This window comes from Girardinichthys multiradiatus, chromosome 4, assembly GCF_021462225.1.
Source record: "Girardinichthys multiradiatus isolate DD_20200921_A chromosome 4, DD_fGirMul_XY1, whole genome shotgun sequence".
Lineage (NCBI taxonomy): Eukaryota > Metazoa > Chordata > Actinopteri > Cyprinodontiformes > Goodeidae > Girardinichthys > Girardinichthys multiradiatus.
In genome coordinates, this window is record NC_061797.1 from 29,572,422 (window position 1) to 29,587,299 (window position 14,878).

The 14,878-nt window shown below is 38.4% G+C and overlaps 1 protein-coding gene across 1 annotated transcript; it reads left to right on the plus strand.

Annotated features, from left to right (window-relative positions):
• The first annotated feature begins 1,054 nt into the window (after positions 1-1,054).
• On the plus strand, positions 1,055-11,914 carry slc38a8b (solute carrier family 38 member 8b). The gene is made up of 10 exons (XM_047362680.1): positions 1,055-1,308; positions 2,775-2,973; positions 3,244-3,400; positions 3,472-3,573; positions 3,662-3,719; positions 4,535-4,649; positions 4,734-4,881; positions 4,975-5,177; positions 6,074-6,125; positions 7,361-11,914. Exons 1-10 carry the CDS (start codon positions 1,120-1,122, stop codon positions 7,461-7,463), a joined length of 1,326 nt encoding a protein of 441 aa, XP_047218636.1. The 5' UTR covers positions 1,055-1,119; the 3' UTR covers positions 7,464-11,914.
• The last annotated feature ends 2,964 nt before the right edge of the window (positions 11,915-14,878 follow it).

Consider the following 14,878-nt stretch of genomic DNA (forward strand, 5'->3'; position numbering starts at 1 on the left):
CAGGTACTGATATACAAAACTCCTGAGCTCCCAGCAGCAGCAGCCCAGATGTATATGCACGTACAAAATGACAAAAATATCCAAATACTCTAACAAATATCTAACAATAGAAAATGTTTAAAAATTCATTTAAATGTCTGAATTTAAATCTACAGTATTAAACTCCAAAGTGCAAAGACAACTTTCACCCTCCTCAATCAACAAATGGACTCTTTCGGAACCTTGACATGGTGCTGAGGCCCCCAAGAAATCTTTTAGCTCAAGTCCAGCCCTTGAGAGATACTGTAACTTGTAGCTGCATCCCTTCTCCAGCACACCTGCATCAACTGAATGGCTCAATGCCAGGCCTCTGCAGAGCTAAATGACTGAATGTTAATGAAAGGGATTCAGCCATTCAGTTCAGGTGTGTTGGAGAAAAGATGCATCTAAAAGTTGCAGGTCTGGACTTGGGAACCTATGTTTTAGCCTGGACACCATGCAGAGGAAGAGACAGAAGTGAGCCATGTGCACATGTGCACAAGTATTACATTAAACGTTGAAATATTAATGCTTTGCAACTGATTCATAGATTCTTAGTTAAAGCAATAACTCGTCAGCTTGGACAATGATGCCTTCAATTGTTTTGTTCACAGGAGAGGCCTTTATCAGTGCCACCCGAGAAGAAGTTGTGAAAACACCACAAACAGTGACAATAAAATACTCCAGCCTGTTTCTCATTGTTTTATTTCATTCCATGTAATATTTAAAGCAAATTATTTAGATGGGTTTGCATATAAGTAATGAAAACCTACATTTTTCATGTTTCATTTTGCATTAGCCCTAAAATGCAATTTGCCTTTGTGTTATTTTTTTACATAACACCTCTGAGATGCTCAATTGCTTCAGTGCTGTCAAAAATGAGCATTAAGGGACAGCGGTGGACTGAACACAAAGAAAACGCTCACTTTAGTGTCACATTTTTCCCCTCAGTGTGAAATGCTTAACAGTCAAAATAAGACCATGCATGTGAGGCTGTGTGGGTCTATATATTCCACACACACCAGTTTCTCATACTGGTTCCCTCTCAGGGAATGGGCCCTCTGGTTTTGGTGCTGGGAGTGTTTAAGCTGGGCCTCTGTCATGGAGGAACTGGCTCGGGAGAGCATTAGCCTGCTGGCCCGGTCTGCATCTCATGCTGATCCCCCGAGGCTCGGCTCATTTGGAGCGGTGTTCATCATGTTGAAATCTGCGCTGGGAGCTGGACTGCTCAACTTTCCCTGGGCCTTTGAGAAGGCGGGGGGTGTGAACACTGCCATTACTGTGGAAATGGTGAGTTTAAAACAAAATGGGTTTATTGAGTGCAGTCTGAGCTTTCTTCTAATTCAAAGCTGTGATTTGAGTCCATTAGAATCCAACCAGAAAGTTTTGTGAGTAAGTTCTGATGTTGGCTTGCAACCCTCTTTCTCTTCTTGGTGTGAACGAGGCTGCTTTTTTCACAGATGAGCTCTAATGAAGCTTTAGGTATTGGTGAGGACTTTCACTGAACTGCATCTGACTGATCAAAGTTTTTGTGTTTGACAAAAAATATACTTTCCAACAATAAGCAAAGTAGCAGACTGAGCTGGATGTTCATACCCCAGGATTTTGCTCCTAATTTACAGGATCCTGATACCTATTTAGGTCCATAATGTATTTTCTCACTTTATTGTATGAGACACAAAAAGAAAAAAGCTACCACCCTCAGAGATGTGTATCTTAAAATATTTCAAGTATTTACAGGTACAAATATATTCATGTGTATATGCAAGTTCGGGACAATTTGGCTTTATAAAAATTTCAGAGTTTTGATGGATTTTGTCTCAAAGTAATTCGAGTTCATGTTTTTTAGCAGCTGAAATTCGGGTTTGTTTCCCCTCTACAGCTGTCGACAGATACACTACACTACAAATTGCACATTTTAAAGGAGTTTGGGTGATTTTACATCAGGTATCTGTGTGAAAGAAATATTGTTTATCTTTTCATTGCTTAAAGTCTTTTATATTTGCAAATGGATTTTCTTTTACCTTTTCCCAGATGCACACAGAGGGCTGAGAGGTTTATGGCATTCAATTAAAAATCTGTTAGTTACACATTTCTAAAATTTTTGGAGGGATTTAACTTATAATTTAGGCAATACTATGAAGAAATTAAAAATGTATGCTTCATTGGTCTGATGTCACCGGTAACTTACCTGATCTGGAGTTTCAGCTCCTAGTGCAAGGTGTGTTGCTCCGTTTTCCTAACTGGAAAAATCTATTGCTTGTTTTCTTCACACAGTGTTGTCATATGCAGTGAAATGGGTTGGATTTTGGTTCCTGGACACAATTTTATTGTTCAGTTGTCATGATCTTTGTTTCCTCATTATTAAAAGATGATGTTTCTGCTAAGGTTGTAGGTTCCATTACAGTTGTATCATTGTGTGTCAGTGACGGTGCACTTTGGGAAGATCTTTGACATTAACTGAGTCATGAATGTGAACTTTGTTTTCTGTATGACCCTTGATGTGACATTTTTCAACTTGAACATGTTCCTAACACAACCACCCTGATCTCTCTAACAAACAGAACCATGATGTTCAAAATAACTACTAAATATCATAAAGAAATGAACAAATTTTGAGAAAGCAGAGGCTGTGGTACCCCTTCCGTGTGTGTGCTCATGGCTGTATGTTTAAAATCTTCCTGCGGTTGATGACAGTATCATCTGGGAGTGGCACCAAATAATTGGTGTTAAACCCATAATGGTTTTCTCTCCAGGTATCACTGGTCTTCCTCATTAGTGGTCTGGTCATCCTCGGCTACGCGTCGTCTGTGAGCAGACAGAAGACGTATCAGGATGTGGTGAGAGAGGTGTGTGGACATGCCGTGGGACAGCTCTGTGAAGTCTGCTTCTGCTTCAACCTCTTCATGATCAGTGTTGCCTTCCTGGTGGTGGTGCAGGACCAACTGGAGAAACGTGCGTAAAAGTGTGACGAGCTCAGCAGCCATTTTTCTTTTAAAATGTATTCCTTTAGCTCTTTAGCAGGTTGAATACATGCACTAACATTTTAAAAACTGTATGTAACAGACAAATTATTAGTACAATATTTCTGAATGAAAACTATAAAATAAAGTGGCCATGTTTTGTACTGTTTTCTGATAGGGTTAATTGTAATGAAAGAAAAAATATTTAATCATTATTGTCTCAGAGTAAATCCTCCTGTCTTGATTTTTGTTTCCTTTCCAGTGTGTATTTCTTTATATGAGACGGTGACCGGATCCAGTGAGGCAGAAATGCCCTATCACTGGTACACGGACCAGCGCTTTGGCCTCTTCGTCATGTGCTTTTTCATCATCCTGCCTCTGTCCATCCCAAAAGAAATCGGCATACAGAAATACACAAGGTACTCTTCATTTGACTTACCTCTGTTAACATGATTTTTATGTATTTTCTAAATGTTTTTCTTCATGTCAGTGTATTAGGGACGCTTGCTGCTACATATCTCTGTGTCGCAGTCATTGTCAAATATTATCTAACGGACAGCCACACAATTATTACCCCAGAGCAAAGCCAAGGGTCAGTACCTCTAATTTCCCTTGGATGGGTGTGTGTATATGTGCAGCTTTTTGTCTTATGTACATCAGGAAATGTCTGTGTCTTTCAGAGTGGGTTCCTGGGCCTCCATGCTAAGTGTGGTACCAACCATTTGCTTTGGCTTCCAGGTACAATCATCTTCAACCACATTCAAGTTGTCGATGTATAGCACAATGGTTTTTACTTTCTTGTTGTCTTGCTGGATTTGTTTTACTTTAACACAAGATTTTCTAAAAAATTATTTCGATTTTAGTTTTGTTGTTTTGCAAACCCCCTTCTATGTGAAAAAACAAGGAAACCAATGACATCATTTCCTCTTCTAGGGGTGCTAAAATGTCAGATTAACTATAAAATATAGAATCATCAAGGCCTTATACCGTTATATGTGGCCTAGTCTCAGAAAGATGGATTTTCTGACATTGGGTCACAAAACTACAACATTGGGTAATAGTGTATGTGTTGCCCAATGTCAGAAAACTGGGTTGAAGGTATAGGATTTAGGACTTTCTGCAAGACAATGGCCTGTTGCAAACATATAGCTGCACAGACAAAATATCTAAAAAGAATAAAACTGGCTGCATTGAAGCTTCCTGCAAACCTTTAGAAAACAACACCAAATTTTACATTGAGCATTTGAAACTGTAAAAAACCACCAAAAACAACTGGTACTTGCTGTTCTGAGGCCAAATTCTCATGAAAGAGTTGCAAATTGGTGTCAAAGTTATTTTGCTGTCCGACATTTTTTATGGACTTACTCAAAGTTGGTCTGTAAGCATTTATTTCTGAAACAAACGTTACAAAACAAAAGAATAATATGGGATCTGGTAGCAGTCACTGAATGAAATAAATTATTCTGTGTTCACCATAATAATAAAAAAGACATTTTGAGGACGGATCTGGCTTTAATAAATCATGAAGAATCTTTCTGTGTTTGTGAGTGCAGTGCCATGAAGCCTGTATAGCAATCTACAGCAGCATGGAGAACCAGAAGCTCCTCCATTGGGTGGTCATCTCTGTGCTCTCCATGTTTTTCTGTTTGCTCATCTACACTCTGACTGGTGGGTTCCTTCTCAAGCATTGGTCTTTCTTCATAAAGTGCTCACCTAAACACTGCTGATCACGTCCACCATCTCTTTCACCAGGTGTGTATGGCTTCTTGACATTTGGGCAAGATGTGGCCTCAGATATTCTTATGTCATATCCTGGGAATGACGTGGTCATGATCATCTCCAGGCTGCTTTTTGGAATATCGATAATCACGATATATCCCATTATTCTTCTGCTGGGGAGGTAATCCACGTCACAGAGGAGTTTGTACTCTTATTGTGATGTTTCATGTGTGAGGATCCTGATATGTTGTCTCTCTCCATCTGTGGGGAGCAGATCTGTGATCCTGAACCTGGTGCTACAGGTTCAAAGAAATCGTCGGGGAGTCGTCACTCATTCGTTTGAGAGTCGCTGCAGGGTCGTTCTAACTGTGGCCTGGATCTTCTTCACGCTTCTGATTGCCATGTTTGTCCCAGACATGGCTGACGTTATCAGCGTTATTGGAGGAATCAGCGCCTTTTTCATCTTCATCTTCCCTGGTATGCAAAACTTTATTTTGGTCTCTTCGAACTGGTTTCAACCTTAATTTCTTGTTGGAAACTGGTTTATATTTAATGTTGGTGTCTGGCCACAATCTTAGCTCTCTTTATTCGTGCAAAAACACCATGCCAGCCAAACTGTCAATTAACCACAATTGTTCGGTTTTAGATTTATACTTTTTGTGCAGCCTAACAAAAAATGATGATAAATAAAAAGCCACAGATTGAAATGCATATGTTTTGTTACCAACAAGGCCCTTCCAAGACAATAACAGGAGAGCATTTGCATAGACAATGAAAATATATATTCATTTACTGCCACTCTGCAGCTGCACCTGGTCTTAGTGTTCACAACTTCAGCAGTTCTGAAGAGAAAACATGTTCTAGTATTAAAGATACAAGCTAGTATTCATATGGTTGCTCTTTAACTTGTAAAGACACCAACCTCTAGCATAAACTTTTACTTTTTATTGTGTTGATGGTAAAACGTTTGGCAACATATGGCCAGCAGATTGTTTAGAAAATGTATATATTTTTTCTTGAAAGACTAACTTTTCTGGGTCAGCTTAAATGAAAAACTAAAATTTTTTTCAAAAATGATGTTGCCTTGCAAAAGTATTCATACCTATTGAACATTTCCACATTTTATCACATTACAACCACTAATACCAAGGTATTTTATTGGGAATTTGTGTGATAGATACAAATCTGAAGTGTAGTCAGTATAATGATGTCACATGACATCATTGCATTTAGGTTTATTCAAATCGAAACATCAATATATGAAAAAATCTACTGATTATCCAAATAGATAAATGGGTACAAATTAAATTTGCTTCATTGTTGGGTTGATTGTTATGCAATAAAAGCCCTGTGGTGTTTTTCGTGTGCTGCAGGTCTTTGCTTAGTGTTCACAATGCAAACTGAAGATGTCTCTCCAAGAGTCCGGTGAGTGAAATTCCTATATTTAAAGCGTGGACCGGGTCAAGAGGCACAGTTAGTAATCCTCAAGTTTCTCAAGTTAAATGCAGAAATTCTTAAAACAAGATAAAAATATATTACTGCTTACTCCAAGCAAACATGCACAGTTGGACAATTCACTTTACTTGTGGTTACAGTAAAGATCTATTTCTATTTTGGAAATTATTTATTGGTATTTTTTCTCAAAATGTTTAGTCTGGTAATGAAGCTCTAATGGTGAAATACTGTAGATCTTTTTTATGTGAGCGCTTATGTATTAAATGTGCATTAAACACCACATCCAGCAATCTTGGCTACTGATCTAAATTTTCTTCCCAGTTTTTTTTTAAAGCAGCAGTTCATCAAAACAGCCATTCCGCTGTACAGAAAATAATCTAAGTGAAGCCCAACATGTCCAGATCTGAGTGTCCAAGCAACTTCTGAGAACAGACGAATCAAGTCTCCAAACACCCTCATATGTTATCACTCGACCCTCAGCTGGGTTTTGCTATTGTTGATAAGAAATTAAATACTGATAATGAGGAGCAGGACAAACTTTCATTGAGCTCTTAGTGGGCACATGTCCTAACCTTTTCCTCAAAATTCACATATTTCTTTAAATGAGTAAAACAATTTTACTTATAGCTGTAACTGAACCACTTCCTTTTGCAGAAATTAAGAAAATCTGACACTGAAATGTGAACTTTTCTTTTGAAAGAAGTGAAAATTTAATGGGGGTGACCTTGGGACAAATATTATGCGCAACTCTTTTGTCCTAACATTTTCTTTCATATTCTCCTTCCAAGCAATCTGACTTTCTTTTAATCTCCTTAAAGCAGAGGTCATCAGGGCATAAGGTTGCATTACATTTGGCCTGTGCTCAGCACTGTAGTTTGGATCCATCTTCAAATGCCTCTACTGTCTCTGTCCAATTCTGTTAAAAAGCTCATGTAAACCGATCAGCATCTTCTTAAACATGAGAGCAGGTTCACTGTCCAGTAGAGGCATGTAGAATACCAAAGACATGAAGTAGTTTTCTTTGAATCTGCAGCAGCTTTAATGATGTCAAAAATAGTTGAATTTCCAGTACATTGTTGATTTTTATGTGAAAGCAAAAGACAAAAACCTCCAGGTTAATTTAACTCAGAACTGACCAAAATAATCTTTTATTAAAGTCAGCTGTTCTCATCTTTCTTATGGTTGAGTTTTGCTTGTCATTGCAGGGATATTTTAACCATCTGGGGGGTCGTAACCATCGTGGTTGGAGCTTTTATCTTTGGACAGAGCACCACCATCGCTGTGATGGAGATTTTCCACAAGTTCTAAGCTTAACAGGTCAGTTCCTCTGCAGCAGAACCGCACCTCCTCTGTAGAACTGAACCTTGAATTTGTTAAGATGACTTTTACTTCTACATATAAATATGCATTTTGTCTTCCTGAACTTAGCTAAAAAATTTGTTAATAGTGTCTGTCTGCCTGCATGTGTGTGATACGATTGTAATTTGAACAGAACACGTTTTTGTATCGAGTCTGTATAAATATATATTTGTCTGTTTGAATCATTTATTCTTACTAAATCCCACCAGAGGGCGGTACTACACCATTTATAAATTACTGAACTGTATTTTTTCGCCGTCCACATCAAATATGTAGCTATTTATTGTCAATTTAGGCAAGAGAAAGCAAGCCCATGTCCTGTTTCTGCTGGTCTCTGTGATAATTTTGACATGTAGGGTATGTTTAAGGGAAATTAACAAGATGATCTTTTAAATGCAAAACAATGAGTTCTGTATCCTGCAAATATTAATACTAGGGTGACTGTTTTCTTTTTTATATCTCATTTCTGCATTTCTCTATTCTCCTTTTTTCTGCTGTGAATCATGGCAGTGGTAGAGTGCAGAACTGAGCTGTTTATTATTTATCCAACTCAACCTTAAATGAGTTTTGGGTCACAGCTTGCAAGTGTGCACATGTGAAGGGATTTACAGTGAATCTAGAAACTAGTTGTGTCAGAGTATGGACTCTGAGGGCAGCGATTATCAGTAGCAGATGTGCCAGAAATGCAAGAAGAATACAGACAGCACATATCACTGAGAGACCGAAAATTATTTTAAGCATTAAACGACAGAGCAGCTTTTATGGATTATTCTGGTATGAAATGAATGTTTTCATCTTTTGCAGCACAACTTGTAGGTGCAAAACCTGTGACACTCTGCTTGTGTTTAGTCTTCAGGATTATAGTTTGACCTGGCCAAATGCCTAAATCCATTAAACGTGTGAGGGGGAAAGAAATGCTTAAAAAATCACATAAAGCTCCTTACAAATCCTGCAGCTGCTCTGTGTAAACCAGCGTGCTGGCTTTATAAAGTAGACATAGTTATAACTAGCATCCAGCTTTCAAAAGATTAACACCTCAGCTGTCTGAGCATATTTCTCTGACTTTTCTGCCTGGAAAAATAAGGTTACCCTACATTTTTATTTTTTCAGGCATTATTCGCTAATGTCAGAGAAATGCTGGCATGATGACAGCTGTTGTCACTGAATACAAAGATGAGAGAGTGTCATTAATGTCACAGCTTCTTGGTCATAATGAAAAGCAGAGAACAAATGTTTTTTTTTATTGCTGTGCAGTAGAACCAAAGCACATGCTTAATTTTCTCACTTCAACCTGCATGTCTTTATGGCACATTTTAACCAAACCGGATTTTTTTTAATGGTTATTTTTCATTTTTAAAGCACAGATGTAAGCAATTAATATGGCTATTTTTCTTCACTAATTAGAAGTAGTCAAGTTTCTTTGTTGTGTTTCTATAACTAGTTCCAGTCAGAAGATTGAACAAAGTCATCATGGGGCATGGCGGTCATGTTAAAGACAGACGATTCATTTGCACATGGTTTTACAGGCTGAATTGATAATAGAACATACAACTTTCATCACTTTTAATAAGAACTAATTGCTCAAGCTTTAATTTATTGTAGATTTCTTCAAATCTACACAGGTTGAAAATTATACTGGCTTAAGAAGCCCAACTATAGGTCCCTTAACACAACATTGTGTCCAATGACACACTTGGATAAAAGGAATTTGGTTAGAGCAATAAGGAACAGTCCAGGAACCACCGTAGCTTAAGGCCCTAACTGTCCACAAGGAAGCCAGTTTTACATTAATAGGAACTCAGAGGGTGCCGACCAAGAAAGAAGCACCTGTTCTAAAATTGAGACACTTAAGCCTGACTGAAATCTGAAACTGTCCGCATGGACAGGTCAGATGCCTGTGGAAGAAAGGTTTTATGGTCACACAAGATGAACAAAGAGCCATTTTCCCACGGTGACAAGAAGAATGTTTGTACATAGCAAGGTGAGGCTTTGAAACCTAACACTGAACAAACTGTCCTGCATGGAGGTGGTCGCATCATGCTGTGGGTATGTTCTCCTGCCAGTGGTTCTCGTGCATTACAGAAAATAAACAGAATAAGGAAAACAGCAAACTTCCTCCACATTCCTCAACTTCACCTCAAATGAACAGACGGTTGGAAGGTGGACACAGAAGGGTGTTAAATTATCCAGCCATCACTACGCCAGAAGCCTGTTGATAGCTATAAAAAGTGTTGGGTTTATCTGCTAAGGGACATCCAACCAAATATTAGTGGGGTGTATCTATATATTTGAGTCTGTATGCTTAATGTTGTTACTCTTAAAGAAATGTCAAATAAATCTGAAAATGTGCACCGACTTCTTGTTTCTCTCATTTCTCCACACTAATAAAAAAGAATGCTCCAATACATTTTAAAGCGCAAATTTAACATGACATTTATGCCCATGATACATATATTTAAACTTCTGACCAGAACCGTAAACCTGACATTGACCAAACTCTGCATAGTGAAAACCTAAAAATACACAAACGCTTCAAAGCAATCTATTGCACAAAGGTTTTAAAGCTAAAATCATGTCAGGAGTCTAAATGTGCCAAAATATTGTTGCTAAAGACTGAAACAATGAAAAGTGAAACTGAGGGACTGAAACCTCTAACAAGGCTGGATGGATGGATCACATTATTTTTGTTTCAGAAACATAATTTCCAGTCCTCATCAGAATACCATCCCTCATTATAGAAAGATTACTGGTTATATCAGCTTGTTCAGAGCTAGTTAGTTAAACTGTATTTTGCAGCTGTACGCTGTTTTAACATTAAATTGCTTTTGATAAGAGCCTTAGCGGGGCACCAGTGAAAACTGATGGTACTCATTCAGTTTGTTGGCTCTCCCAGTGATTTTAATCTTCAGGCCTTTTGTATTCAGAGTGAATAAAAAATTATTTGCAGATTAGTCACAATTGAATTGAAAACACTCTGCAGCCTCAGATGAAGTGCATGTTGCTGTATGACCTTGTTTTTTCTACATCAAGGTGATATACTTTAGCCCATCCATAGCTCATCCAGTTGCCCATCCTTTATTGAACCGGTGACTTTAGATCTTTGACCTCTGAGCTAACCTCTGAGACATAATCAATTCGGTTTTTAGGTACAGGAGACAACTATCAGCAGGTGCGCAGCAGATCAGATCAGCATGATCTCGAATGCTATGTGACCTGCTTCACCAGAAATCTACTAAGTCTGTGAATCCGTTGGTTGGAGATTGTTAAAGATCTTTTCACAGAAATACTGGAGCAAAAAAAAAAAAAGTCTGCAAGACTTAAATTATTGCCTATTCTTCTTTGACGAATAGTTCAGCAAGCTCAGTCACTGTATGGAGACTGTCTGCGAACATCAATTTTTTAAGTCCTGCTATTGGATTAAGGGCTGAACTTTGACTGGGCCATTCCAACTCACATATATGCTTTGTTCTAAACCAATCCACTGTACAGTAGCTCTGGCTTCTTGTGTAGGATTGAGTTTTAGGAGAACATTCTCTGCAACACTATGGGTTTGCATCTTTATATAAAACTGTTGGCTGAGTTGAGGTTGAACAAAAGTTGGAAAAAATACTAGTTTTAGAGTAGGTTATTGTATTTGTTTTTAGATATACAGAGTCATTTTAAAGGATAGGGTGAGCCAAAGAAGGCAAAGTAAACTGAATACTGGAGGGAAATTAGGGCCAGGATGCCCTTTCCAAATATGAATATGAGGCTGACGTCTTACTTCCAGGACACATTTCATTCTTTAAAGTCACACATGACCTTTATGACTCCATTCTCTATATCCAGTGATTTAAAGAGTATGCTACTGCAGCTCAGTTGAACGCCATAAACTCTGAGTTATACTGAGCTGATATTTCATAGGATTTAAAAAAAGCTTGGTTCTGTTTCCAGGTTCTTCTAGAAGTGTTTTCGTTCTGCTTTTGTTCAGTTCACTCATGCGGAGCCAGCGAACAAGCTGATCCAATAGGTCCTGACACACTGAGATTTCCAGCTGAATTCAGCTTAAATGCCACCATTAGAAAATCAGTTTACAGCTTGCCTTAATATCCGCTCATATATATATCATCCATTTAGTTGGTATCTTGACCTTATTTGTTGGCTTTTGACTCATCGCATCTTTGAGTAGTGTTTGAATGTCAATGATTCTGTTGTTTAGATCTTATTTGACCTAAAAAAAAATTAAATCGGAGTTCATGCTAAGTTTACGAGTTCACCATCTGATCATTTAATCCAGATTTATTCTGCTGCAGAGCTCAATAGAAACACTCAGATAATGGGTTGCGTTTGTCTTTTACCTTCACACACTCATCCAGGGCAAAAAAATACAGCTATAGACCAAGTATATTCAGTATGCACAATTCAACCAAATCTCTGTCTTCCTCTGACTCAGTTCACTCTCAAACAAACACAACCTGTTTACCTTTTTAAAAGCAAAAACTATCAGACATTAATGTGTCCCTCTCTGGTGTCTCAGATAAAGACAGAGGGAAGAAGAGAATGATTTATGAAAAAAGGAAATGATTACAAAATATATCTGCTTTTAACAACAAAATAAATTAGTTTTAGTACGTTCCTAAATTTATTGTGTTCAGAAATGTTAAATTTGGAATCGGATGCAGCAACACACTAAAATATCACTATGAATTTCCAAAGTGGTCTTTAAAACTTATTGTTAAAAAAAAGATTCAAGGAACTTGGAAAAAAATCCATAAATACCAGACAACACTGCTGCATTTGGGTGACCTTTGACCCATCAGGCAGCACAGCATGAAAAACTGCAACCAGGATAAATATGCCTTAACATGGCCACATAAAGACTCTTATGTTAACTTTTATTTCTGGGAGTTCATTTGAGAAATTTGAGGCTTGGTACCATTTTGTAAGATCATCCAGGCTCTTGTAAATCATGAGAGATAGTGTTGTGAAAAAGTATTTGCTTCCTAACTAATACCTAGTTGTGCTGCAATTAGTAACAAATGCGGCCATGTAATCCTTTACAGATTTATAAATGTAAGGGAGTTTGTTTCTAATCCGTTCCTGAATTTCTTTAGATTAGGGCAGGTTAATTGCTTCTTAAGATCCTGTAGCCTTTTTCATGTTGCCAGACAGGTTATATTTGAGTGATTTTTTGATTCTACAGGTCAACCAGTAATCAGGCTTGGGTATGGCTTGAAAATTTCATCCACAAAATGTGGTTAATCACATTTTTTTTTTTACCCTGGGCCAGGTTGGTTTTGATAAAAATTCCCCCATGATAAACACAAGAACTGAAAACTGCATTGTGTTTTTTCTATTTTCAACTTCATTGATAAATAGTGACAGGTTACTTTTTAACATCGCCAGCTGGTGGAGTCTTCTTAAACTAGTCGGCCTGGAGTCCAGAGCGCAGACCAAATTAAACCAGGAGAACTGCATGGCGTGCCAAAAGAACAGGGTATCACAGGATATCATATTTTATTCTCAATATGGCTGACACTTACAGGTCCTTCTCAAAATATTAGCATATTGTGATAAAGTTCATTATTTTCCATAATGTCATGATGAAAATTTTACATTCCTATATTATAGATTCATTGCACACTAACTGAAATATTTCAGGTCTTTTATTGTCTTAATACGGATGATTGTGGCATACAGCTCATGAAAACCCAAAATTCCTATCTCACAAAATTAGCATATCATTAAAAGGGTCTCTAAACGAGCTATGAACCTAATCATCTGAATCAACGAGTTAACTCTAAACACCTGCAAAAGATTCCTGAGGCCTTTAAAACTCCCAGCCTGGTTCATCACTCAAAACCCCAATCATGGGTAAGACTGCCGACCTGACTGCTGTCCAGAAGGCCACTATTGACACCCTCAAGCAAGAGGGTAAGACACAGAAAGAAATTTCTGAACGAATAGGCTGTTCCCAGAGTGCTGTATCAAGGCACCTCAGTGGGAAGTCTGTGGGAAGGAAAAAGTGTGGCAGAAAACGCTGCACAACGAGAAGAGGTGACCGGACCCTGAGGAAGATTGTGGAGAAGGGCCGATTCCAGACCTTGGGGGACCTGCGGAAGCAGTGGACTGAGTCTGGAGTAGAAACATCCAGAGCCACCGTGCACAGGCGTGTGCAGGAAATGGGCTACAGGTGCCGCATTCCCCAGGTCAAGCCACTTTTGAACCAGAAACAGCGGCAGAAGCGCCTGACCTGGGCTACAGAGAAGCAGCACTGGACTGTTGCTCAGTGATCCAAAGTACTTTTTTCGGATGAAAGCAAATTCTGCATGTCATTCGGAAACCAAGGTGCCAGAGTCTGGAGGAAGACTGGGGAGAAGGAAATGCCAAAATGCCAGAAGTCCAGTGTCAAGTACCCACAGTCAGTGATGGTCTGGGGTGCCATGTCAGCTGCTGGTGTTGGTCCACTGTGTTTTATCAAGGGCAGGGTCAATGCAGCTAGCTATCAGATTTTGGAGCACTTCATGCTTCCATCTGCTGAAAAGCTTTATGGAGATGAAGATTTCATTTTTCAGCACGACCTGGGACCTGCTCACAGTGCCAAAACCACTGGTAAATGGTTTACTGACCATGGTATCACTGTGCTCAATTGGCCTGCCAACTCTCCTGACCTGAACCCCAAAGAGAATCTGTGGGATATTGTGAAGAGAACGTTGAGAGACTCAAGACCCAACACTCTGGATGAGCTAAAGGCCGCTATCGAAGCATCCTGGGCCTCCATAAGACCTCAGCAGTGCCACAGGCTGATTGCCTCCATGCCACGCCGCATTGAAGCAGTCATTTCTGCCAAAGGATTCCTGACCAAGTATTGAGTGCATAACTGTACATGATTATTTGATGGTTGACGTTTTTTGTATTAAAAACACTTTTCTTTTATTGGTCGGATGAAATATGCTAATTTTGTGAGATAGGAATTTTGGGTTTTCATGAGCTGTATGCCAAAATCATCCGTATTAAGACAATAAAAGACCTGAAATATTTCAGTTAGTGTGCAATGAATCTAAAATATATGAATGTTAAATTTTCATCATGACATTATGGAAAATAATGAACTTTATCACAATATGCTAATATTTTGAGAAGGACCTGTATGTCCGAACCTGATATGGAGCTCGCTATAAAAATACAAAACAAACCTGCAGAGCAGAAAACCTTTGCTGTCACCATTCCTATGTTCATCCAAATAATCTACCACACAAGTCTGGAAAAAGAAAGTAATTTAATATTTGCTCTCTCTGATGCATTGGGATATAACTTTCAAAAAAAAAAAATCCAGGTTTTGCCATTTTCTTTAAGGGTGATTAATGTCATACAATACCTTGAAT

Excerpts from the sequence above, each read along its gene's own strand:
- slc38a8b (XM_047362680.1), top strand. The coding sequence starts at position 1,120 with ATGGAGGAACTGGCTCGGGAGAGCATTAGCCTGCTGGCCCGGTCTGCA. Across the intron at positions 3,574-3,661 it reads ACCCCAGAGCAAAGCCAAGG|AGTGGGTTCCTGGGCCTCCA; the intron begins GTCAGTACCTCT and ends TGTGTCTTTCAG. Across the intron at positions 5,178-6,073 it reads TTTCATCTTCATCTTCCCTG|GTCTTTGCTTAGTGTTCACA; the intron begins GTATGCAAAACT and ends CGTGTGCTGCAG.